Source organism: Oncorhynchus keta, chromosome 27, assembly GCF_023373465.1.
Source record: "Oncorhynchus keta strain PuntledgeMale-10-30-2019 chromosome 27, Oket_V2, whole genome shotgun sequence".
In the NCBI taxonomy this organism is placed as follows: Eukaryota; Metazoa; Chordata; class Actinopteri; order Salmoniformes; family Salmonidae; genus Oncorhynchus; species Oncorhynchus keta.
Genome location: NC_068447.1, coordinates 37,683,949 through 37,710,926, shown reverse-complemented (window position 1 = coordinate 37,710,926; position 26,978 = coordinate 37,683,949). Strand labels below are relative to the sequence as shown.

General features: G+C 42.8%; 1 protein-coding gene across 7 annotated transcripts in view; it reads left to right on the top strand.

Moving 5' to 3' along the window:
* Positions 1-7,491: 7,491 nt before the first annotated feature.
* Positions 7,492-26,978, top strand: part of LOC118360324 (rap guanine nucleotide exchange factor 3-like) — a 46,108-nt gene continuing 26,621 nt past the window's right edge. For 3 of the 7 annotated variants that reach the window (XM_052482363.1, XM_052482357.1, XM_052482358.1), the window contains exons 1-3: positions 7,492-7,632; positions 12,572-12,657; positions 23,574-23,618. In XM_052482363.1, coding sequence (XP_052338323.1) covers positions 7,614-7,632; positions 12,572-12,657; positions 23,574-23,618 — 150 coding nt within the window. In that variant the 5' untranslated portion in view covers positions 7,492-7,613. Of the gene's footprint in view, positions 7,633-10,428; positions 10,684-10,886; positions 11,232-12,571; positions 12,658-19,222; positions 19,874-23,573; positions 23,619-26,978 lie in introns of those variants that run through there. The other 4 variants (XM_052482361.1, XM_052482360.1, XM_052482359.1 and 1 more) reach the window with 4 other exon arrangements.

Genomic DNA, 26,978 nt, shown 5'->3' with positions numbered 1-26,978 from the left:
GACCTTAAAAATGAGGGCAGACATACAGTATGTGAATCCCTAAATCACATGAAAGAAATAGTCATCTTCAGAAATGACTTCGTCAAGGCAAAAAAAATCTGAAATGTTGCTGTTAAGTGGGTTAATCTCTTCCTAGAAGTCACAGAGGATGCACTTTAGCAAGTCTTTATTCACATAAAAAATCGGATTTATTGAATTTTCCATGTGGTATATATTGAAGATGCACTACGCATCGCCATTTTCTGGTTCCAAGAATTTGAATAGGCCGCTAAATTTCAGTTTATGTGACAAAACAAGCAAGTATAGTGTAAAAATCATTGTACCATCTAAACTGCTGTGAAATATATTTTCCATAACCCAAAATATTGTTTTCAGCTGATTGAAGGTGGTGTACAAAACCAAAAGTAAAAGAAGCAGAGCCCCACCTGTTTCGAGAGCCCCACATGTTTTGCCAAAAAAAAAACACACAAAAACAAACAAAAACATATTTTGGGGGGGCTTGCCTGTTTTGCATGTTATTTGGGCATTAATACGTGTCACTTATCAGTTTGCAAACAATGTAAAAAATATATATCATTGAGTTAATAAAGGCGCATACAAACATGGTCTCTTTTTTGTTTTCTTGAGTAAGGCAGCTCCAAAGTGCAGGTGTTTTCAGCCTAGCTCAGTGCTTTCTGTGGTGGTGGGGAAAGCCAGCAGAAAATACGGAGTGTTGCGCCGTGATGGGCTCAGTGCTTTGTCACTCATGGGGACACTACATAACCGGAAAAGTGTAAGGGGAAACCTCGAAAATTCTTGCCCTTTGGCTGCTGACATAGAGTTACATTACATAGTCCATCTGTAAATAGCCCATCCAACTACCATCCAACTACCTCATCCTCATCCCCTCATCTCCATTTTTTGCTCCTTTGCACCCCAGAATTTCTACTTGCACATTCATCTTCTGCACATCTATCACTCCAGTGTTTAATTGCCAAATTGTCATTATTTCAACACTATGGCCTAGTAACAACACTATGGCCTTATAAGTTTACATATACTAAATTGACTGTGCCTTTAAACAACTTGGAAAATGACAGAAAATTATGGCATGGCTCCCAGAACAACAGCAAAGGACCTTGTGAAGATGCTGGAGGAAACAGGTACAAAAGTATCTATATCCACAGTAAAACGAGTCCTATATCGACATAACCCGAAAGGCCACTAAGCATGGAAGAAGCCACTGCTCCAAAACCGCCAAAAAAAAGCCAGACTACGGTTTGCAACTGGGGACAAAGATAGTACTTTTTGGAGAAATGTCCTCTGGTCTGATGAAACAACAATAGAACTGTTTGGTCATAATGACCATCGTTATGTTTGGAGGAAAAATGGGGAGGCTTGCAAGTCGAAGAACACATCCCAACAGTGAAGAACGGGGGTGGCAGTATCATGTTGTGGGGGTGCTTTGCTGCAGGAGGGACTGGTGCACTTCACAAAATAGATGGCATATTGAGGAAGTAAAATTGTGTGGACATATTGAAGCAACATCTCAAGACATCAGTCAGGAAGGTCTTCCAAAATGACAATGAGTTGTGGCAAAATGGCTCAAGGACAACAAAGTCAAGGTATTGGAGTGGCCATCACAAAGCCCTGACCTCAATCATATAGAAAGTGTGGGCTGAACTGAAAAAGTGTGTGCGAGCAAGGAGGCTTACAAACCTGACACAGTTACACCAGCTCTGTCAGAAGGAATGGGCCAAAATTCACCCAACTTATTGTGGGAAGCTTGTGGAAGGCTACCCGAAACGTTTGACCCACGTTAAACAATTTAAAGGCAATGCTACCAAATACTAATTGAGTTTATGTAAACTTCTGACCCACTGGGAATGTGATAAAAGCTGTAATTAATCATTCTCTCTACTATTATTCTGACATTTCACATTCTTAAAATAAAGTGGTGATCCTAACTGACCTAAGACAGGGAATTCTTACTAGGATTGAATGTCAGGAATTGTGAAAAACTGAGTTTAAATGGATTTGGCTAAGGTGAATGTACACTTCTGACTTCAACTGTACATACTACCTCAATCAGCCCGACTAACCGGTGCCTGTAAATAGCCCAGCTACTGTTTTAGCCTCGCTACTGTATATAGCCTCACAACTGTTATAGCCTCGCTACTGTATATAGCCTCTCTACTGTATATAGCCTCCCTACTGTATATAGCCTCCCTACTGTATATAGCCTCTCTACTGTTATTTTTCACTGTTTTTTTACTATTGTTTTTATTTCTTTACTTATCTATTGTTCACCTAATACCTTTTTTAACTTGAAAATTGTACTGTTGGTTAGGAAGCATTTCACTGTAAGATCTTACACCTGTTGTATTTGGCGCACGTGACAAATAAACTTTGATTTGATTTGATTGTGTCAGACTGTGTAACCAATAGTTGGTATTACAGTCTGATCTATTAGGTAGAAGGTAGGGTAGAAGGTAGGGTAGAAGTTAGGGTAGCAGGTAGGGTAGAAGATAGGGTAAAATGTAGAGTAGCAGGTAGGGTAGAAGGTAGGATAGCAGGTAGGGTAGAAGGTAGAGTGGATGGTAGGGTAGAAGGTAGGGTAGTTGGTAGGGTAAAGGGTAGGGTAGCAAGTAGGGTATCAGGTAGGGTAGCAGGTAGGGTTAAAATGTAGGGTAGCATGTAGTGTAGCAGGTAGGGTAAAATGTAGGGTAGAAGGTAGGGTAGAGGGTAGGGTAGCAGGTAGGGTAGCAGATAGGGTACAGGTAGGGTAGAGGGGGTAGCAGGTCGGGTAGAAGGTAGGGTAATGGGTAGGGTAGCAGGTAGGGTGAAAGTTGGGTATGGGTTGGGTAGAAGGTATGGTAGAAGGTAGGATAGCAGATAGAGTAGGTAGGGCAGGAGGTAGGGTGGTAGGTAGGGTAGCAGGTGGAGTAGGAGGTAGGTTATCAGGTAGGGTAGATTGTTAGGGTAGAGGTAGGGTGGCAGGTAAAGTAGAATGTAGGGTAGCAGGTAGGGTAGAAGGTAGGGTAGAAGATAGGGTAGCAGGTAGGGTAGAAGGTAGGGTAGAAGGTAGGGTAGAAGGTAGGGTAAGGGTAGGGTAAGGGTAGGGTAGAAGGTAGGGTAGCAGGTAGGGTAGAAGGTAAGGTAGCAGGTAGAGTAGAAGGTAGGGTAGAAGGTAGGGTAGCAGGTAGGGTAGAAGGTAGGGTAGCAGGTAGAGTAGAAGGTAGGGTAGAAGGTAGGGTAGAAGGTAGGGTGGCAGGTAGGGTAGATTGTAGGGTAGCAGGTAGGGTAGATTGGTAAGGTAGAAGGTAGGGTAGAAGGTAGGGTAGAGGGTAGGGTAGCAGGTAGGGTAGAGGTTTGGGTACGGGTTGGGTAGAAGGTAGGGTACAGGTAGAGTAGAAGGTAGGGTAGAAGATAGGGTACAGGTAGCATAGAAGGTATGGTAGAAGGTAGGGTAGCAGGTAGGGTACAGGTAGAGTAGAAGGTAGGGTAGAAGGTAGGGTACAGGTAGCATAGAAGGTATGGTAGAAGGTAGGGTACAGGTAGAGTAGAAGGTAGGGTAGAAGGTAGGGTAGAAGGTAGGGTAGAAGGTAGGGTAGCAGGTAGATTAGAAGGTAGGGTAGAAGGTAGGGTAGAAGGTAGGGTAGAAGGTAGGGTAGAAGGTAGGGTAGCAGGTAGGGTAGAAGGTAGGGTAGAAGGTAGGGTAGCAGGTAGAGTAGAAGGTAGGGTAGAAGGTAGGGTAGAAGGTAGGGTAGAAGGTAGGGTAGAAGGTAAGGTAGCAGGTAGAGTAGAAGGTAGGGTAGAAGGTATGGTAGAAGGTAGGGTAGCAGGTAGATTAGAAGGTAGGGTAGAAGGTAGGGTAGAATGTAGGGTAGAATGTAGGGTAGAATGTAGGGTAGAAGGTAGGGTAGAAGGTAAGGTAGCAGGTAGAGTAGAAGGTAGGGTAGAAGGTAGGGTAGAAGGTAAGGTAGCAGGTAGAGTAGAAGGTAGGGTAGAAGGTAGGGTGGCAGGTAGGGTAGAATGTAGGGTAGAATGTAGGGTAGAAGGTAGGGTAGCAGGTAGAGTAGAAGGTAGGGTAGAAGGTAGGGTAGAAGGTAAGGTAGCAGGTAGATTAGAAGGTAGGGTAGAAGGTAAGGTAGCAGGTAGGGTCGAAGGTAGGGTAGAAGGTAAGGTAGCAGGTAGGGTAGAAGGTAGGGTAGCATGTAGGGTAGAAGGTAGGGTAGAAGGTAGGGTAGAAGGTAGGGTAGCAGGTAGGGTAGAATGTAGGGTAGAATGTAGGGTAGCATGTAGGGTAGAAGGTAGGGTAGAATGTAGGGTAGCATGTAGGGTAGAAGGTAGGGTAGCAGGTAGGGTAGAATGTAGGGTAGCATGTGGGGTAGAAAGTAGGGTAGAAGGTAGGGTAGCAGGTAGGGTAGAATGTAGGGTAGAATGTAGGGTAGCATGTAGGGTAGAAGGTAGGGTAGAAGGTAGGGTAGCAGGTAGGGTAGAATGTAGGGTAGAATGTAGGGTAGCATGTAGGGTAGAAGGTAGGGTAGAATGTAGGGTAGCATGTAGGGTAGAAGGTAGGGTAGCAGGTAGGGTAGAATGTAGGGTAGCATGTGGGGTAGAAGGTAGGGTAGAAGGTAGGGTAGCAGGTAGGGTAGAATGTAGGGTAGAATGTAGGGTAGCATGTAGGGTAGAAGGTAGGGTAGAAGGTAGGGTAGCAGGTAGGGTAGAATGTAGGGTAGAATGTAGGGTAGCATGTAGGGTAGAAGGTGAAGTAGCAGGTAGAGTAGAAGGTAGGGTAGAAGGTAGGGTAGAAGGTAGGGTAGCAGGTAGAGTAGAAGGTAGGGTAGAAGGTAGGGTAGCAGGTAGGGTAGAATGTAGGGTAGAATGTAGGGTAGAAGGTAGGGTAGCAGGTAGAGTAGAAGGTAGGGTAGAAGGTAGGGTAGAAGGTACGGTAGCAGGTAGAGTAGAAGGTAGGGTAGAAGGTAGGGTAGAAGCTAGGGTAAGGGTAGGGTGAAGGTAGGGTAGCAGGTAGGGTAGAAGGTAAGGTAGCAGGTAGGGTAGAAGGTAGGGTAGAGGTAGGGTAGCAGGTAGGGTAGAAGGTAGGGTAGCAGGTAGAGTAGAAGGTAGGGTAGAAGGTAGGGTAGAAGGTAGGGTGGCAGGTAGGGTGGGTGTAGGGTAGCAGGTTGGGTAGATTGGTAAGGTAGAAGGTAGGGTAGAAGGTATGGTAGAGGGTAGGGTAGCAGGTAGGGTAGAGGTTTGGGTACGGGTTGGGTAGAAGGTAGGGTAGCAGGTAGAGTAGAAGATAGGGTACAGGTAGCATAGAAGGTATGGTAGAAGGTAGGGTAGCAGGTAGGGTACAGGTAGAGTAGAAGGTAGGGTAGAAGGTAGGGTAACAGGTAGAGTAGAAGGTAGGGTAGAAGGTAGGGTAGAAGGTAGGGTAGAAGGTAGGGTAGAAGGTAAGGTAGCAGGTAGAGTAGAAGGTAGGGTAGAAGGTATGGTAGAAGGTAGGGTAGCAGGTAGATTAGAAGGTAGGGTAGAAGGTAGGGTAGAAGGTAGGGTAGAAGGTAGGGTAGAAGGTAGGGTAGAATGTAGGGTAGAAGGTAGGGTAGAAGGTAAGGTAGCAGGTAGAGTAGAAGGTAGGGTAGAAGGTATGGTAGAAGGTAGGGTAGCAGGTAGAGTAGAAGGTAGGGTAGAAGGTAGGGTGGCAGGTAGGGTAGAATGTAGGGTAGAATGTAGGGTAGAAGGTAGGGTAGCAGGTAGAGTAGAAGGTAGGGTAGAAGGTAGGGTAGAAGGTAAGGTAGCAGGTAGATTAGAAGGTAGGGTAGAAGGTAAGGTAGCAGGTAGGGTCGAAGGTAGGGTAGAAGGTAAGGTAGCAGGTAGGGTAGAATGTAGGGTAGCATGTGGGGTAGAAGGTAGGGTAGAAGGTAGGGTAGCAGGTAGGGTAGAATGTAGGGTAGAATGTAGGGTAGCATGTAGGGTAGAAGGTAGGGTAGAATGTAGGGTAGAAGGTAGGGTAGAAGGTAAGGTAGCAGGTAGAGTAGAAGGTAGGGTAGAAGGTAGGGTAGAAGGTAGGGTAGAAGGTAGGGTAGCAGGTAGGGTAGAATGTAGGGTAGAATGTAGGGTAGCATGTAGGGTAGAATGTAGGGTAGAATATAGGGTAGCAGGTAGGGTAGAAGGTAGGGTAGAATGTAGGGTAGCATGTAGGGTAGAAGGTAGGGTAGAATGTAGGGTAGCATGTAGGGTAGAAGGTAGGGTAGCAGGTAGGGTAGAATGTAGGGTAGCATGTGGGGTAGAAAGTAGGGTAGAAGGTAGGGTAGCAGGTAGGGTAGAATGTAGGGTAGAATGTAGGGTAGCATGTAGGGTAGAAGGTAGGGTAGAAGGTAGGGTAGCAGGTAGGGTAGAATGTAGGGTAGAATGTAGGGTAGCATGTAGGGTAGAAGGTGAAGTAGCAGGTAGAGTAGAAGGTAGGGTAGAAGGTAGGGTAGAAGGTAAGGTAGCAGGTAGAGTAGAAGGTAGGGTAGAAGGTAGGGTAGCAGGTAGAGTAGAAGGTAGGGTAGAATGTAGGGTAGAAGGTAGGGTAGCAGGTAGAGTAGAAGGTAGGGTAGAAGGTAGGGTAGAAGGTAGGGTAGCAGGTAGAGTAGAAGGTAGGGTAGAATGTAGGGTAGAATATAGGGTAGCATGTAGGGTAGAAGGTAGGGTAGAATGTAGGGTAGAAGGTAGAGTAGAAGGTAGAGTAGAAGTGTGGGAACAAGTGTAGAGCACCTCAAACTAAAACAAACAACAACAACAAAATCATAGATGTTAAAGTGATAAAGTCTAGTGCGGAACTGGATTATAACTAGGATTATATAGCTGAGAGAGTAAAATAATTTAAAAAAAATCCAAGTTGCAAACAGCAAGCAAACGAACAGTCATCTCTCGACCGTAAATCACGTTATATGTGATTGAATTTTAAATTGTTCCTGGCTAAATGAGAGCCGATAAATATATCTTAATTCTACAGCATTCACAGCAAATGATGTGGTTTTATTAATTGACTATTACAAGTAGGATCGAGACAGACATAGCTTGTCTTTCCAGGTTGGTTATCATAGTGTGTACTCAACAGTCTTTCACAGATGTAAACCACATCCTTGCTTTGCTTTAGCAATGACTGTTATAATGCTGTAGAAGTGAAACATATTTTGGCTGCAGGGACACTGATTCATAGATGTTTCTTGCCCCTGACTCATCACTATAGCCTCCATTCCAATGCATCATATCCAGGTGAGTACAACTGTAGTAAAGAAATATATAATAATAATATTGTCAAGTACACAGGATAGGTGCAGTGAAATGGGTAGTAGCCTACTTTGGTGGTGTCGCAGAGTAGGGGGCCATTTTAGGACTGCCACAGTGTTGTCTACCTCCCCCTCTACCCGCCACTATGCTGACACCCCAAGCCCCTAGAGCACACTAGTCATATCCAATCAGACAGCCACAGGAAGCTGGCACACACACACACACACACACACAAAGCTCACAAACCCAAACTGTGATACACCATCAGTTGTCATATCAAAAGGACAGGAGAGGAGAGTGAAAGAGAAAGACAGCTTTGGGCTCTCAGAACAGAACACGGAGGCTGAAACATGGCAGAAGAGGTATCAGGTAAAAAGATTTTAGTCTGTTATCACACATGTTCAAATTACAGAAATATCATGAGCTTTGGGCAAAATAAGTAATCATTTGTACTCATTGTGGTAATAATCGAGGATAAGTTAGTTTGGTACTTTTTTTTGATGGGGGCACAATGTACTCATAATACACTTAAGGATGAATTTGATATTGATGTACATTTATGTGACACCAAACCAAGATTAAGATAATCAGGAGCAGATGGCCCCAATATCCCCATGTGCTGCTTCTCAGACACGGCACTTTCAAAGGTTATCAGTTGTCTTTTAGAATGTGAAGGTGGGCAACACCAATAAGCATTTCAGTGAGGTATAAGGAGAGACCCAAATGAAAGAGAGACAAAGGGATACCCATGAAACAGGTATCTATTAAACATTATAAACTGGGTGGTCTGAGCCATGAATGCTGATTGGCTGACAGACGTGGTAAATCAGACCGTATACCACAGATATGACAAAACATTTATTTTTACTGCCCTAATTTTAATATCAATGTCACCTCGGGGGTTTGTGAAATATGGCCAATATACCACAGCAAAGGGCTGTTCTTAGGCACGATGCATATACCACAGCCCCTTGGGCCTTATTGCTTAATTATAAACCGGGTAGTTTGGGTCCTGCATGCTGATTGGCTGAAACAGCATTTCAGTCATGTGTATACCAGACAACATTTTTTTTTAAACCTTTTTATTTAACTAGGCAAGTCAGTTAAGAACAAATTCTTATTTTCAATGACGGCCTAGGAACAGTGGGTTAACTGCCTGTTCAGTATGCAGAACGATAGATTTGTACCTTGTCAGCTCGGGGATTCAAACTTGCAACCTTTCGGTTACTAGTCCAACGCTCTAACCACTAACATACCATAGCTATGGCTCAAAAATACTTTACTGTTCTACTTATGTTGGTAACGAGTTTATTATAGCAATAGGGCTCCTCTGGGTTTGTGGTATATGGCCGTACCATGGCTAAAGGCTGTATCCAGGCACTCCGCTTAGGCTTATTGCATATATGCATAGTCACTTTAACCATATCTACATGTACATACTACCTCAATCAGCCTGACTAACCGGTGTCTCTATGTAGCCTCACTACTTTTATAGCCTCGCTACTGTATATAGCCTATCTTTTTACTGTTGTTTAATTTCTTTACTTACCTATTGTTCACCAAATACCTTTGTTGCACTATTGGTTAGAGCCTGTAAGTAAGCATTTCACTGTAAGGTCTATTACACCTGTTGTATTCGGCGCACGTGACAAATAAACTTTGATTTGATTTGATATTGCTTAATTATAGTCATCTCTCACATTACATCTGTTTCTAACACCTTCTCTCCATTTCTTATCACTATCTACTTGTCTTCCTCTATGAGCGTAGGGTCGGGTGAATAAATACTCTGCCATCCTCTCCCTACTTGCTAACTGGCCTAGGGAGACAATAGGAAGGAAAAGGTGAGAGGGAGGGTGTGAACAGATAAATAAGCCTAAAACAGCAATACAATCGTACATACTATGTATGGTTCTGTAGGTACATGTTTCAAGGAAAAGGAAGAAGTCCCATGGTATAAACGTCTGGTGTTTTGCTCCCATGAGGTGCTTGTCCTCAAAAGTACTATACGTTTGTGTGTCTGTGCACATTTTAGAGACCGTTGTAACACTGACGCACAACAAAGACAGCATGCTAAGAGCACATTCCAAATGGGCGTAGATGCAGGAAATTCCACTCCCTTTCCCAGAGGAACTGCACACACACACACACACACACACACACACACACACACACACACACACACACACACACACACACACACACACACACACACACACACACACACACACACACACACACACACACACACACACACACACACACACACTTATCAATCTGATGAGCTGATGACAAGCTTGTTGTGGGGAAAGAACACCAGACCATGGGACTCTTTCTTTGTTAATTCAATCTGTAAATCAATGGTGATTAACAGTTTAGATACAGAAGAAAACTAATTCAGTATTCCTAAATTGAAATTAACAAATGAACCTGTAATAAATGTGCAAATTGAATAACAAATGAGCAAATAATGTGTCTCCCCTCAAATATTTGTATTTTTTTTAATCACTTAATATAAATCCACAAGTAGATATGATTTGGGAAAGGTGACTCAGACCGTACTGTGAGGGTGTATTCACTAGGTGGCAGCATTAAATTCCCAAAATGGAAGAAAGTCCAAATGAGGTTGGGGACATTTTGACAACATCCACAATGACTCAGACTGTGACTGGTGGTGAAGTGGAGGGAAGGGACACACATTAACCTCAGAGGATGACAATATTTATTGAGGCAGTGCTTGATGATGCTCGCTGGTTACTGTTTGGCCATCTCTTAGGGCCTATACTATACAAGGCCCAGCTAGCAGTTCTGAGCTCACAATGTTTACTGGCTTTTGTTTCAATGTGTTGCAATCATTTGTTTAAAAGATTGAATTATCGTTATGCCCTCAGTCCTAACACGTGGTTTGAGATCAGCTGTGGGTCATTAAATAGGTGTGATGTATTTTTACCACATCAACCGTGTATCAGTAAAAGCTTTGTAAGTAGGCCTAAACCAGTCAACCAAAACTGTTGAACTACCGAGTTGAAACATAACAAACATTTGCAGCCCTCATGACACTGGACTGTGCACTGTGCAAGTCGCTCTGTGAGATGCTATCTGATGGAGTCTAGCAGCTAGCTACAGCATGTGTTATTCCTTATCGAACAAACTGACGTGTTGACATTCCCTGAGGAGGTCATACAAATGAAAACTGGATTCCTTCTTCGCTATGAGCATTCTTAAACTGGCATCTTGATGTCCCTGGAAGACAAACACTAGAGCCTCACTCAGCCTTCCTTAGCTTGTTCTGTGTATGTCTCTGCCAGAGACTCTACTTTTAGTTTATTTGTTTTTTTATGTTTGGGAATTTTTGATCTTCTCTAAGCAGGATCGCAGATAGACAAAACATTCTTCACAGTCCTCAGGAAGACATATTTGGTAAGAAATTGTTATTGCCTGCTTTTCAGGTGTATTGTTTTCGTCCGAACTACAGGGAGAGGTTTCTTAGCCCGCTTTGAAGGGTTGAGACATTTCACGTAGACTACTGGTTTTTAATGGGTGCTATTTTAGGGTCAGATGCTTGTTGTACTAGGCAGCACACTGCGTTTTGTGACCACCCTAAATAACTTTCTCACCTACAGTCTAGGGAGAGGATGATGAGGAGAGGTGATATCAGAAAAATACAACAGAAAAATACTTTGAAGAAAAAGAACAGGTGTCTGGGTCGAGATAAAGAAGCTGAGACACCCTGAGATATTCAGCCTTTCAGATAAACTCTATCTCTTCTCAAGGTCCAGGGTATATCTCCTCAGTGGCTATATAGAATGACACAAGACAGAGTAGTAACTGAGGCAGCTTAGTAACTAGAAAGAGGCGGAGAGCATGAGCTGTGACACCATCAGTGGGGTCAGCCCAGGAAGGGCATCTCTCTGCTGGAACAATGGCTGGGATCTACGAACAAGCCTTATAATGTAACCATGTCACAGGTGAGAATCATGAAATGACCACATTACGTTGTGCTACTGTTGGTGGGAGAGAGCAAGAGTGCGTCTGAAATGGCACCCTATTTCCTGCATAGTGCCCTACTTTTGACCAGAGCCCTATGCCGGCCCTGGTCAAAAGTAGTGCACTGTATAAGGAATAGGGTGCCATTTAGGACGGAGACCAAGTCAAGGGTCTGTCCAGCCTGACATTATACTGATTTACACTACCGTTCGAAAGTTTGGGGTCACTTAGAAATGTCGTTGTTTTCCATGAAAACATACATGAGATTAGTTGCAAAATGAATAGGAAATATAGTCAAGACGTTGACAAGTTTATAAATAATGATATTTCATTGAAATAATAATTGTGTCCTTCAAACTCTGCTTTTGTCTAATAATTACAGCCTTGCAGACCTTTGTCATTCTAGTTGTCAATTTGTTGAGGTAATCTGAAGAGATTTCACTCCATAGTTCCAGAAGCACCTCCCACAAATTGGATTGGCTTGATGGGCACTTTTTACATACCAACAGTCAAGCTGCTCCCACAACAGCTCAATGGGGTTGAGATCCAGTGACTGTGCTGGCCTTTCCTCTGTCCAGTGTCTGTGTATTTTTGCGTGTACTATTTAATGAAGCTGCAAGTTGAGGACTTGTGAGGCGTCAGTTTCTCAAACTAGACACTCTAATGTACTTGTCCTCTTGCTCAGTTGTGCACCGGGGCCTCCCACTCCTCTTTCTATTCTGGTTAGAGACCGTTTGCGCTGTTTTGTGAAGGGAGTAGTACACAGTGTTGTACGAGATCTTCAGTTTCTTGGCAGTTTCTCGCATGGAATAGCCTTAATTTCTCAGAACAAGAATAGACTGACAAGTTTAAATCAGAACAACAATTTTCAGCTGTGCTAACATAATTACAAAAGGGTTTTCTAATGATCAATTAGCCTTTTAAAATTCTAACCTTGGATTAGCTAACACAACATGCCATTGGAACACAGGAGTGATGGTTGCTGATAATGGGCCTCTGTACGCCTATGTAGATATTCCATTAAAGAATCAGCCGTTTCCAGTAACAATAGTCATTTACAACATTAACAATGTCTACACTGTATTTATGATCAATTTGAAGTTATTTATTAATGGACAAAAAAATAAGCTTTTCTTTGAAAAACAAGGAAATTGACCCCAAACTTTTGAACGGTACTGTACATCTCCTGAAACTGTCCCCCAGGCCAGGGCATGACAGAAAAACAGAACCAAACATATTGTGTTTCCACAGAACATTACTAGAGGAAAATGTATAGGAAAATACATTAATTTGTTTTTCCTCGCTCTTCTCTTTCACTTAGCAACGGCTTCAGCCATGTTCTCCATGGATACCTTCTTCAAATCTATCTTGTTGCCGTCCAGACGGATAACACCAGAGGAGGGGGAAGTAAGTTATCTCTTTATACATCAGGTCACCAAGACAACCACGAGTTCTCCTTCTTCATAATACAAACATGAACATATTTAAAAGAAGGATAAGAGTGTTATCTGAATTGTGAGGAAAGAGTTGGAGTGTTGAATTCACTATAGCGAAATTTGCCACTTTTACAATTCAACTTTTTTGTTTGTTTAAATCAAGCATTAAATGTCCAGAAAGAAACAGCACTTGGATACACTGTAATGTTTTACAGACACTGTATGATGACATGCATATTTATAATAATAATATTTGAATACCATTACGCACTTAATAATTAGGCTACAGGTAATTCCGGTTCAACAGGTTGTGTGCTGGGTTTCAAGAAAGGTCTGTGAAACCCACATGATTAATCACATCAGACTTTGAAATAGTTCATAAGACTTCATAGCAGAGTTGTTCTATGTAGGGTGTATTGGGGGAGAACCACTCTTGCTGTCCGTCCTGTAACTATGCCTCCCCTGTTGTTTTTGTCTGTCCCTGTCCTGAGGCAGTTAATCTGTCTGTGTCCACGTGTCTGTGGCCTACTGCATGGTTAGACAGACAGCTGGGGCCACTCTGATAAGTGTCCACACACCCCAATCCTACACACACACGCAGGCAGACAGACACGCCGACATGCAGACACACACACACACAGAAAGGGAGAGAGAGAGAGTGAGAAAGAGAGGGAGGGGGCGGAGAGAGAGATTGAGAGAGAGAGAGAGAGAGAGAGAGAGAGAGAGAGAGAGAGAGAGAGAGAGAGAGAGAGAGAGAGAGAGAGAGAGAGAGAGAGACAGAGAGAGAGAGACAGAGAGAGAGAGAGACAGAGAGACAGAGACAGAGAGAGAGAGAGACAGAGAGACAGAGACAGAGAGAGAGAGAGAGACAGACAGACAGAGACAGAGAGAGAGAGAGAGAGAGAGAGAGAGAGAGAGAGAGAGAGACAGAGAGACAGAGACAGAGAGAGAGAGAGAGAGACAGAGAGACAGAGACAGAGAGAGAGAGACAGAGAGAGACAGACAGAGACAGAGAGACAGAGAGACAGAGAGACAGAGAGACAGAGACAGAGAGAGAGAGAGAGAGAGACAGACAGAGACAGAGAGACAGAGAGACAGAGAGACAGAGAGACAGAGACAGAGAGAGAGAGAGAGAGAGAGAGAGAGAGAGAGAGAGAGAGAGAGAGAGAGAGAGAGAGAGACAGAGAGACAGAGAGACAGAGACAGAGAGAGAGAGACAGAGAGACAGAGACAGAGAGAGAGAGAGAGGCAGAGAGACAGAGACAGAGAGAGAGAGAGACAGAGAGACAGAGACAGAGAGAGAGAGAGAGAGAGAGAGAGAGAGAGAGAGAGACAGAGAGACAGAGACAGAGAGTTGTATGTGTAATGTTTACTGTTAATTTTTGTTGTTTTTCACTTTATATATTCACTTTGTATGTTGTCTACCTCACTTGCTTTGGCAATGTTAACACATGTTTCCCATGCCAATAAAGCCCTTGAATTGAATTGAATTGAATTGAGAGAGAGAGAGACAGAGAGACAGAGACAGAGAGAGAGAGAGAGACAGACAGAGACAGAGAGACAGAGAGACAGAGAGAGAGAGACAGAGAGACAGAGACACAGAGAGAGAGAGAGACAGAGAGACAGAGACAGAGAGAGAGACAGACAGAGACAGAGAGACAGAGAGACAGAGAGACAGAGAGACAGAGAGACAGAGAGAGAGAGAGAGAGAGAGAGACAGACAGAGACAGAGAGACAGAGAGACAGAGAGACAGAGAGACAGAGACAGAGAGAGAGACTTTGCCAGAGCAAATTTACTCATGTCAAAAATAACCCATAAATCAGTAGGAAATTACCACTATACACACACAAAAATGGGTTCCTCAATGGTTCATTGGGAAGGTGATGGATACTGACCCAAATGGGTGGGTCATTCTAATGTTTTGGGACGTGGTTTTCTCACAGCTCTTTTAGTGATAACTAAAATGTAGGGCCGGTGGGTCATTCTAATATTTTGGGACGTGGTTTTCTCACAGCTCTTTTAGTGATAACTAAAATGTAGGGCCGGTGGGTCATTCTAATATTTTGGGACGTGGTTTTCTCACAGCTCTTTTAGTGATAACTAAAATATAGGGCCGGTGGGTCATTCTAATATTTTGGGACGTGGTTTTCTCACAGCTCTTTTAGTGATAACTAAAATGTAGGGCCGGTGGGTCATTCTAATATTTTGGGACGTGGTTTTCTCACAGCTCTTTTAGTGATAACTAAAATGAAGGGCCGGTGGGTCATTCTAATATTTTGGGACGTGGTTTTCTCACAGCTCTTTTAGTGATAACTAAAATGTAGGGCCGGTGGGTCATTCTAATATTTTGGGACGTGGTTTTCTCACAGCTCTTTTAGTGATAACTAAAATGTAGGGCCGGTGGGTCATTCTAATATTTTGGGACGTGGTTTTCTCACAGCTCTTTTAGTGATAACTAAAATGTAGGGCCTGTGGGTCATTCTAATATTTTGGGACGTGGTTTTCTCACAGCTCTTTTAGTGATAACTAAAATGTAGGGCCGGTGGGTCATTCTAATATTTTGGGACGTGGTTTTCTCACAGCTCTTTTAGTGATAACTAAAATGTAGGGCCGGTGGGTCATTCTAATATTTTGGGACGTGGTTTTCTCACAGCTCTTTTAGTGATAACTAAAATGTAGGGCCGGTGGGTCATTCTAATATTTTGGGACGTGGTTTTCTCACAGCTCTTTTAGTGATAACTAAAATGTAGGGCCGGTGGGTCATTCTAATATTTTTGGACGTGGTTTTCTCACAGCTCTTTTAGTGATAACTAAAATATAGGGCCGGTGGGTCATTCTAATATTTTGGGACGTGGTTTTCTCACAGCTCTTTTAGTGATAACTAAAATGTAGGGCCGGTGGGTCATTCTAATATTTTGGGACGTGGTTTTCTCACAGCTCTTTTAGTGATAACTAAAATGTAGGGCCGGTGGGTCATTCTAATATTTTGGGACGTGGTTTTCTCACAGCTCTTTTAGTGATAACTAAAATGTAGGGCCGGTGGGTCATTCTAATATTTTGGGACGTGGTTTTCTCACAGCTCTTTTAGTGCAACCGGGAGTCATTCCAGTTGGTCTAATCTGTTGTGTTATGCCTTTAGATGTTACATATGACTATGGTCAGTGAAGGTGTCTTGTGAGAATGGTTAATTAAGTCAGTAGTTCTCAATTCTCTCCTCAGGAATCACCAGACGTACCAAAGCTAGCATTCCTGATAAAAATTGTTCATAAAAACAATAATAAAACCAATGGAATTATAACCATTTAATATGGCTATTAAACCAGAGTAAGAAACACTGTATGGTTCTAAAAAGAACCTTTGTAGAACCATTCATTTTTTTTTCTATAATATAGCTCCGAAAAGGGTTCACTGTAAGACGTTTCTGTAATTTCAACAGTGAAATACGGTAGAATGCACAGTAAAATACCTTCAGTGTACCTTCATTGTATACCTTCATAACTAATTATGGTGCATTGTGGGAAGATGTTGTGGGCGAGGAAAGAGTTTCGGGCTCAAGAACATATTTTAAGGTGTGCCTTGTAAGAGGCTATATTTGTTGCACCCGTGAGAGGAAATGCTTTACCCTCACAGAATATAAACTCAGCGACAACATCCCTTTTTCAGGACCCTGTCTTTCAAATATAATTCGAAAAATCCAAATAACTTCACAGATCTTCATTGTAAAGGGTTAAAACACAGTTTCCCATGCTTGTTCAATGAACCATAAACAATTAATGAACATGTACCTGTGGAACGGTCGTTAAGACACTAACAGACGCTTACAGGTGGTAGGCGATTAAGGTCACAGTTAGGAAAATGTAGGACACTAAAGAGGCCTTTTTACTGACTGAAAAACACAAAAAAAAAGATGCCCAGGGTCCCTGCTCATCTGCATGAATGTGCCTTAGGCATTCTGCAAGGAGGCATGAGGACTACAGATGTGGCCAGGGCAATAAATTCCAATGTCCGTATTGTGAGACGCCTAAGATAGAGCTACAGGGAGACAGGACATACAGCTGATCATCCACGCAGGGGCGTGTAACATGTGTAACAACACCTGCACAGGATCGCTAAATCTGAAAATCACCCCTAAGGGACAGGTATAGGATGGCAACAACAACTGCCCAAGTTACACCAGGAACGCACAATCCATCCATCAGTGCTCAGACTGTCCGCAATAGGCTGAGAGAGGCTGGACTGAGGGCTTGTATGCCTGTTGTAAGCAGGTCCTCACCAGACATCCCCGGCAACAACGTTGTCTATGGGCACAAACCCACCGTTGTTGGACCAGACAGAACTGGCAAAAAGTGCTCTTCACCGACGAGTCACAGTTTTGTCTCACCAGGAGTGATGGTCGGATTCGCGTTTATTGTGGAAGGAATGAACATTACACCGAGGCCTGTACTCTGGAGCGGGATCAATTTGGAGGTGGAGGGTCCGTCATGGTCTGGGGTGCTGTGTCACAGCATCATCAGACTGAGCTTGTTGTCATTGCAGGCAATCTCAACTCTGTGCGTTACTGGGAAGACATCCTCCTCCCTCATGTGGTACCCTTCCTACAGGCTCATCCTGACATGACCCTCCAGCATGACAATGCTCGTTCTGTGCGTGATTTCCTGCAATACAGGAATGTCAGTGTTCTGCGATGGCCAGCGAAGAACCCGGATCTCAATCCCATTGAGCACGTCTGGGACCTGTTGGAACAGAGGGTGAGGGCTAGGGCCATTCCCCCCAGAAATGTCAGGGAACTTGGAGGGGCCTTGGTGGAAGAGTGGGGTAACATCTCACAGCAATAACTAGCAAATCTGGTGCAGTCCATGAGGAGGAGATGCACTGCAGTACTTAATGCATCTGGTGGCCACACCAGATACTGACTGTTACTTTTTATTTTGACTCCCCCTTTGTTCAGGGACACATTATTCCATTTCTGTAAGTCACATGTCTTGGAACTTGTTCAGATGTTGAATCTTGTTATGTTCATACAAATATTTACATGTTAAGTTTGCTGAAAATAAACGCAGTTGACAGTGCGAGGACGTTTCTTTTTTTGCTGAGTTTAGTAATATACTGTATTTTAGGAATTCTATAAACCTTATTCTGAAAATCTACAGTAATTTGCAGGCCAATTGCTGCCAGTAATTTACTGTAAATCAGTTCCATACTGCATTTTTGTAGTGCCAAAAACCTTTGCAAATCTAGTGGGTATGTGGTATTGTTGTTTCTGATTAACATATTTTGAGGTGTGTGCATTTGATCTGTTTTTCCCTGCAATCACGACCAGTTTTGTAGCCTTTCTTAAGGCCCCAAGAAGGGAAAGTGATATAAAACACCTAGTATTCATTAATATTCTGTAATATACAAATGCCTAGCAGCCAACCTGCATCCCTTGTAATTACAGTAAAATACTATAAAAATAACTTTCTTACATTTTATTAATCATTACTTTGACGTTATAGTAATTTAGAGGAAGCAGATATCAAGGTACGGTGAATATCTGAGTAAGGTATTGTCACTATCAGAGCTATATCATAAGATACCTTGTTGTAATTACAATTATTTTGAAGACCAGTGTATCCCCAGGAGGCTGAAGAAATTTGGCTTGGCCCCTAAGACCCTCAGAAAGTTTTACAGATGGACAATTTAGATCATCTTGTTGGGCTGTATCGTCGCCTGCTACGGAAACTGCACCGCCCGCAACCACAGGGCTCTCCATGAAAAACAGCAGGGCTCGGCCTCACAAGAAACCGATGAAAGATATGAATTTGTGCAAATTGTGAAGCATTAATAAAAATACTGGAAAAAACTTGCCTAACCTCCAGGACAACTACAGGATCCGATGTCACAGGAAGACAGAAAATGTGAAAATGAAAACTTGCAAAGAGCATTGGGTAATATGGGTAATTACAGTAATATGCTGTAATTGTAATTTGTACTGTAAATTAGATTACAGTAACTGACTTGGTACTGTAAATTAGATTTCGGTAACATTTGTGGTACCGTAAATTGGATTACAGTAACTTACTGGCCAATTGCTGCCAGTAAGTTACTGTACATTTTACAGGAGATGTTTTAGTGTTGTAACCATAGCGGAACCCTTTTTTCTATTATATAGAACCTTAGGATAGGGTTATTTTTAGCACCATAGAGGTTCCATTTAGAACCTTTTGGGCATTACTCTTTATAAAACCTTACAAAAAGGTTCCACACAGCACTAAAAAGGATTCCGATATGGTAGCAAGCCAAATAACCATTATTTGGCACTATATAGAACCATTTGGTTGTCAACTAACGTGAATTCAATGTGAAATCAACCCAAATGTTCATCCTGTAATTGGATTTTGGTTCAAAGTTGGGTGAAAAAAAGACGAAATTCCGTTAAATATATGCATTTTTTCAAATCCCACAAAGTTTTCGGCGTTAATACAATGTCATGTCATCACATTGTTTTGGTTGAAATGACTTGGAAACAGACAGCGTTGATTCAACGACATAGTTGTTGTCCCGTGGGAAGTAGGATATACAAAAAGTTTAGAAGAGCCATTGGAATGACTCCCAAAAGTGTCATCGCAACTGCATGTTGGGAACACGAACAAGAAACCGGTAATTTGCTGCAGTGAATAAGAGAATCAGATCCTTCTGAAAAGGCCGCCGATTTGAATGACTCCGAAATCACTTGACAAGCAGCGGGGACTCATTTGAGAGCAAGTGTGCTTACGCAAAGCTACAATCATGCGCCTGTGCTGAGATAGACCAGAGGCTGATTGAAAGTGGGTTGGAGTCTCGGTCGAGCAAAGGCAGCAGCCAGAAACGTAGTGCGAGGTGGCAGTGACAGCCGGGTTGAGTTTTGATGTAGGCACAGTAGCCTAACAGTCAGGTTGGAAACTTGGCTTTAGTGACACAAGAGCAACATGTGGCGATTCAACTGGTCGTGCAATGTCCACTGTCGGTATGCTATGTTGTTGTAATGTGGGTCCGGTCTTTGTAACGGGTAGACAGACATGCTTGGTGCTCCCGTCTTCGACATGCGTTACCGTGAAAGTTGTTTTGTTTGACTTGAAAAAATATGCATCTGTTCCGGAGTTACAATTATCGAATTTTCCCGGATCATTATTCTGTGGAAACATCGACCATTCGAGGCATCAGTTGGGTATGTGATTATTCATGCCTATAATAGCATACCTTTATTTTTTATTTTATTTAACCTCTATTTAACTAGGCAAATCAGTTAAGAACAAATTCTTATTTACAAAACCTACAGTTGCACAGGCTAATAGTATACTCATCTTGTAATGATGGTAATCATCATCACTCGGCTACTTATCCTCATCATTATCTGTAACGTCATTCCTTTTTTGTCCTTGCCTTGTGCTTATTGTTTAGCTTTGAGATGGTTTGATGATGATCTGACGATAGTGATGGTGATTAATGATGATGATAATGATGATGATAATGATGATAATGAGTGCTCACGGGTCATAATATAATTCTTCATAAAAACAACTTTTCTTCAGAAAGTAAAGTAATGCTCTTGGCTGAAAATATTCTCAAAATAGTCACATCCATGGCAGTTTGAGACAGTGTTTTCGCAGCAAAAAAAGGCCTTCAATAAATGATATAGCCCATCACGTGGACGTGTTTTGAGAGTGAGACTCACGTTCCAGGTAGAAATGAAGCACCACAGTATTTGATCAAAAAATAACGTGGTGGGAGGTAGAACATTCTCTACAGAAAGTCTGCCTTGTGGCTGCACGCATGTCACCGTCATGCTCTGTCTCTCTGCCTTCCGCACACACTGCACACTTCACCAATCAGTTACTATAGGCACGACAAGAGGAGGGAAGACGGGTCACACTTGAAAACACTGCAACACTTCAGCATAGAAGTTTACGTCATCGTATGTGATTGTGCCACTGCATTAGTGTCTGCGTGGTGAGATGTGTGGGTGGTGTTTCACTGCAGAGGTGGAGAGTGAACGGGGCTGTGGAGTCAGACATTGTGTTGATGGAAGAAGTGTGTGTGGGGGGGGGGGGGGGCTCACCACATCCACTGTGACACAGTCTGTGTGTGTCCCCGAAACAAAAGCAGCTTCCTGCGTTGCATGTGAGAATGGAGAAGGTTCAGACTGACACAGGGACTACTAGTCCTGGGTGTGGGGCAGAGGAGAGGAAGCTAGTGGAGACCCAGACAGTTTTTTAAACATTTTATTACTCTTGTTATTTATAGTGCATTGTTTATTGTTCACCTTGATCCCCCCCCATTCGGTTTACATGGTAGACAAGAATGTCTATTTTCCCCCAGCCACAGGAAGATTCCGAATAGTGCTCCTCGTGAAAGATCTAAATTTGGCTTTTGACTTTGTTATTGAATTGCTCAGGATTATACAAATCTAGAGTTATTCACCTACAGAAGTTGTGATTAGCTGAATCTGTGATGACCTGACTATAAAAAGGCATAGGTCTTATATATGATCAATAACAGCTTAACAAGCAAAGGTGTCGCCTGTCAGTGGACAGTCCATAAAATAAAATAAAACATATATTTGGCAATGTCTATGGAGTAGCCGTAACATATTACTGTAGGTAGGACGTCAATGGAAATATTACTTAATAGCCTGATCTTGTGTTCACGAGTAACAACTGGATTGGCTGAGAACCCACAAATGAAGATGGTTTAGGAAAGCTTCTAAATATCATATGCATAGTGAGATTGTTTATTTGTTTATGTGTATATTGTTCTTCCTCAAGTAGCCTATAGTTGATTCATTAGGACACCCAATGGTGATGATGTTTTAGTCTATAGCCCGTCTGCTTAATGTCCTTAAATCCACCTTGACCTAGTCCCTCGAGGTTCAACAACTACAACCCCTCTGATAGATAAATAGATCAATGCTTGATCTTATTCATGTCAATAGCTGTGGGCGCATTGCAAAATATTAAAAGCTAAACATCCAATACCCTGTTTTTAGTTTGATATTCGTAAATACACTTATTACATTGATAATACAGTAGGATATGGAAATGTTAAATAATAGACTTAGACTGGAGATTGAGTTCAGTTGGCCTTATTTGAACCATGGTGCAGTGCTTCATGCCTTAGAGATGATCAGGCAAACATCATTATTCCTAAAGCATCTGCGGCTCCACCTCATCTTTGTGTCTGTTTGATGATGTGTCTGGAATGCAGAGGCGCCATGCAACAACATTAGACCCAATTAAACTGGCTTCACACTGGGCGCCAGCTAACTCTAGTTAATTAAGACACACATGGCACGCGTGGTCTGATACCTCCACTAGTAGCAAATGCAGACAGAATCATTTTTCTAGAATGAATAGATGCTAATAAGGTCTGTAACCCAATGTCCATGCTTATTGCAATGCATACCAGTGCTGGGGTGGTGGTGATGACTCCTGGAGATAAACAGGACAAAATGACTCACATTGGTAGAGGTCTTCATAATAAGAGATACATAGCAAGAAAGGGCAATTCTTGATAAGAGGGACGGGACATGGCATTTGGCATTTCCCACTGTATGCCCCATACTGCTGCCAGGCCTTCAACTTTGTTTCCTTGAGTTGTTTTCTAAGATGCAAGGGCTTCTCCAAGGGAACAAAAAAACAAAGTCACCATAGCCTACAGGTGTGTCTGTGCAGTGCTACATCAGGCAAGAAGTGACACCTCTACAAGCATGGTTTTGCTGCTCTCAGCATGGCAGAGAGAGAGCAGAAGCGACAGAACATATGAGAGAGACTTAAGTCTATTTTATAGAGTTGGCTAACAGCTGAAAAGGGCAATGTGCAGTACCTCTGGTTGGGAGCATGTGACAGTGTTGGCAGTAGGACAGACCAGCACAGTTTACTCTGTCAACAGAAATGAAGGGTGGAGAGGTCTCCACGCTAGGAGCCATTGAACACCCGACTTAAGAGAAGAAAAGCAATCTAGTACAAAAATACGAAAAGGGGATAGAAGAAGAATACTGTATTATTTATTTTCTTGACTGCAAATGGAGCTGAGGGAAAAATGACGTGTTCAAACCATTTTCTTTTTTTAGCTGCATTTGATACCCAAGCCCAGCACAAGGCCATCAATAGCACTCCCACACAAAGAGAGACGAGATGACAATAACTCGTCAGGTTCCATATTTCTATTTTTCACCATTTGAGCTGGCGATCCCACACCGCGACACAGTGAAAACGTGAGGCCTGTGTCTTATATAATCCATTTTCTTCTGTGTGGCCCTCAAGGTAAGGCAGTAGCTACTCATGCGTAAACAAGACCTGTGAAGATAGAGGAGAGAATGCCCTGAACAAAGCCCTTGTAAATGACTGTGTACTCCGATGACACCTCAGCCAGCGGAGTCCATCCATGTCATGCAACTTAGCAGCTGGCTTGGGAACACATTTAGAGAGGCTGTCAGTGGATCATAAAAGAAGAGTTATAGAACAACAAAATAGGAAGTGGGAATTAGGCTACAGCATAGTGTTGATGAGTTGAGAGGAGGGTTTGCCCATATATATCATCGGGTTTAGGACATATATTGCCTGAACCAGTAGACATATAGAAAACACTCACTGAAAACAAACCGAACACAACAGTATGTATCTCATTAGACATTAGAATATTTCACATTCAACCTATCTTTCTGGTCCCACCCAATGGTTTCTGAGAACAACCAGTTTAACCAGTTCTGTTGGAATGCCTATGAGAGGAAGCCATAAAATATTGTAGGCCTTATTATTCAGCAATGCCTTGATATTGTAGGCTTTCTGGACTGGACGGGAACCTCTATGATGGAATAATGAAATGATGTAATAGTAGGTTATGTTTCTTTCTCTCCCACTTTCCCCTAGACCCCACTGCCAGAGGCCCTTGACACACAGGACACCATGAAGCAGGTACGTAGTATGCTGATCAGGGACAGTGCCACACACACACCAGGGTTGGGCTCAGTTTGAATTGAAGGCATATTTTAGTTTACTTCCTGAATTGACTGCCTTCAATTCTAATTGATCCCAACCCCGACACACACAAACACACAGTACAGTAGTACTTCACATCCCTACAGCTAGTCTTAGACCTTAATCAAACTGCTCTGGCTTCTGATTCATCTTTGATGAATCACAATATTCATGAGAAGAGAACCAACAAGGTAATCGAGTTGACATGTAGGAACATTATTTATGTCGGACATTTTGACCTCACCCTCAAATCATCTGTTACACCATAGAAACACCACATCAGCATAGTAGAAATGGTGACTGGAAGCTTAAGTACAGTAAATAGTAGTTCACCTCTCGCAAGACCTTCAACATACACGTTGCCTCAATACGATGATCCAATGTATGAGCATAATGACATTCCTCAACGATTTTAGTCATCTCAATTAAATGTCAACCCCGCAACCTGTTGACATCGGACATGGCCCGGCCTTCAGGCTGCAGCTAATTGTTTCTCCTGGGCCCTTTTAGCCACTGCGCCAGCCTTTGTTGTTGCAGCGTTGGCATCTTCTGCAACTGCTGAACCTGTTCTTTTTGAGTTCCTAATATCACTGCTTGAGCAGTGGAGGCTTTAAGAACACATTCCAATCCAGGCGAGCACTAGGAGTCTAAAGGACACTCCACGACCCCCCGCCTTCAGGCCCTCACTACCCCCCCTGCCGGACCAGAGCAGACCCAGCCCTCTCTCTCCTTTATCTAACTGCTCCTTCAATAGCCCCCTCGCAGGAGAAATCAGCCTGATAACGGTGTTGAAATGGAAAGACAAACCTGGCTCCTGACTGGTATTATTTTACCCAATATACATAGACGCAGTCAGGCAGGCACACACACGCTCACACGTCTGAATACATATATATACACACACACACACAGCCGGTCTCACTTTGATGCATCCAGAATCTCCAGGAATAAAAACAGTGGAACAGTGTTCTCTTCTACTCCAGGAAGAATGAAAACACAGTAAAATATCAATGCCAGTAAATAGGCCTATACAACATTAAAGTTGAGTTCATGTCGATGTTTTTTTCTGCACTGAACATGTAGGGAGTATCTTTAATAAATATCCAGTCAGCCTTGGAATGTTCCTAACTTCCCAAGGGCTTTTTCTGTGTGAGTGCTGTGTGTATTTTGGAAAGGGGAGAGAGGATGCAGGTCTTATAGCTAATGGGAGAACAGTAGCGAGGCTACAGGGAGGTTGGCTTTGTTGGTGCTTTGTTTGGTAGTTGTTGTTCTTGTTTTTTATGTCTTTGGAGCATGTGTCAAACTCAAGGCCTGCGAGCCGATTCAATCTGACCCAAGGGACATTTTTTGGAAGGGGGGGACGATTGTCAATTGACATTGAAATGACTAAAACCAAATAGAAACTGTAGAAATTATAATTGACCGAATGTTATAGTCTCTTTACTCTGTCCAGCTTGCTAACAGTCATCAAAACTTAAGCTAGACAGTCAGGGAGCATTCAGAAAGCGATGGCTAGAGGACAATTTGTTAAACATTTTCATGGCAAGGAAATATACAGTGCAGTAGTATTCAGACCACTTGACTTTTTCCACATTTTGTTATGTTACAGCCTTATTCTAAAATGGATTCAATAACCCCCCCCCGCCCCACAATGACAAAGCAAGAACAAGTTTTTAGAAATGTTTGCAAATGAAAAAGACAAAACATGAAATACCTTATTTACGTACATTAGTATTCAGACCCTTTGCTATGAGACTCGAAATTGAGCTCCGGTGCATCCTGTTCCCATTGATCATCCTTGAGATGTTTCTACAATTTGATTGGAGTCCACCTGTGGTAAATTCAATTGATTGGACATGATTTTGCACACACCTGTCTATATAATGTCCCACAGTTGACAGTGCATGTCAGAGCAAAAACCAAGCCATGAGGTCAAAGGAATTGTCTGTAAATCTCCGAGACAGGATTGTGTCGAGGTACAGATCTGGGGAAGGGTACCAAAACATTTCTGCAGCGTTGAAGGTCCCCAAGAACACAGTGGCCTTCATCATTCTTAAATGGAAGAATTTTGCAACCACCAAGACTCTTCCAAGAGCTGACCACCTGGCCAAACTAAGCAATTGGGGGAGAATGGCCTTGGTCAGGGAGGTGAGGGTCACTCTGACAGAGCTCTAGAGTTTCACTGTGGAGATGGAGAACCTTCCAGAATGACAACCATCTCTGCAGCACTTTACCAATCAGGCCTTTATGGTAGAGTGGCCAGATGGAAGCCACTCCTCAGTAAAAGGTACATGACAGCCTGCTTGGAGTTCTCCAAAAGGCACCTAAAGGACTCTCAGACCATGAGAAACAGGATTCTTTGGTCAGGTGAAACCAATATTGAACACTTTGGCCTGAATGCCAAGTATCACGTCTGGAGGAAACCTGGCACCATTCCTACGGTGATGCATGGTGATGGCAGCATCATGCTGTGGGGATGTTTTTCAGCAGCAAGGACTGGGAGACTAGTCAGGATCGAGAGAAAGATGAAAGGAGCAAAGTACAGAGAGATCCTTGATGAAAACCTGTTCCAGAGCGCTCAGGACCTCAGAATGGGGCGAAGGTTCCCCTTCCAGGACAACGACACTAAGCACACAACCAAGTCAACGCAGGAGTGGCTTCAGGACAAGTCTCTGGATGTCCATGAATGGCCCAGCCAGAACCCGGACTTGAACCCGATCGAACATCTCTGGAGAGAACTGACTGTTAAAGGCCATCAGACTATTAAATAGCCATCACTAGCCGGCTACCACCCGGTTACTCAACCGTGTACCTTAGAGGCTGCTGCCATATACGTAGACTTGGAATCACTGGTCACTTTAATAACGAAACACTAGTTACTTTAATAATGTTTACATACTGCTTTACTCATTTCATATGTATATACTGTATTCTATTATACTGTATTTTAGTCAATGCCACTCTGACATTGCTCGTTCTAATATTTATATATTTTTTAATTCCATCATTTTACTTTCTATTTGTGTGTATTGTTGTGAATTGGTAGATATTACTGCACTGTTGGAGCTAGGAACACATGCATTTCACTACACCTGCAATAACATCTGCTAAATATGTGTATGTGACCAATAGAATTAGATTTCATTTCATTTGAAAATAGCTGTGCAGCGATGCTCCCCATCCAACCTGACAGAGCTTGAGCGGATCTGCAGAGAAGAATGGGAGAAACTCCCCACATATAGGTGTGCCAAGCTTGTAGCGTCATACCCAAGAAACCTAGAGGCTATAATCACTGCA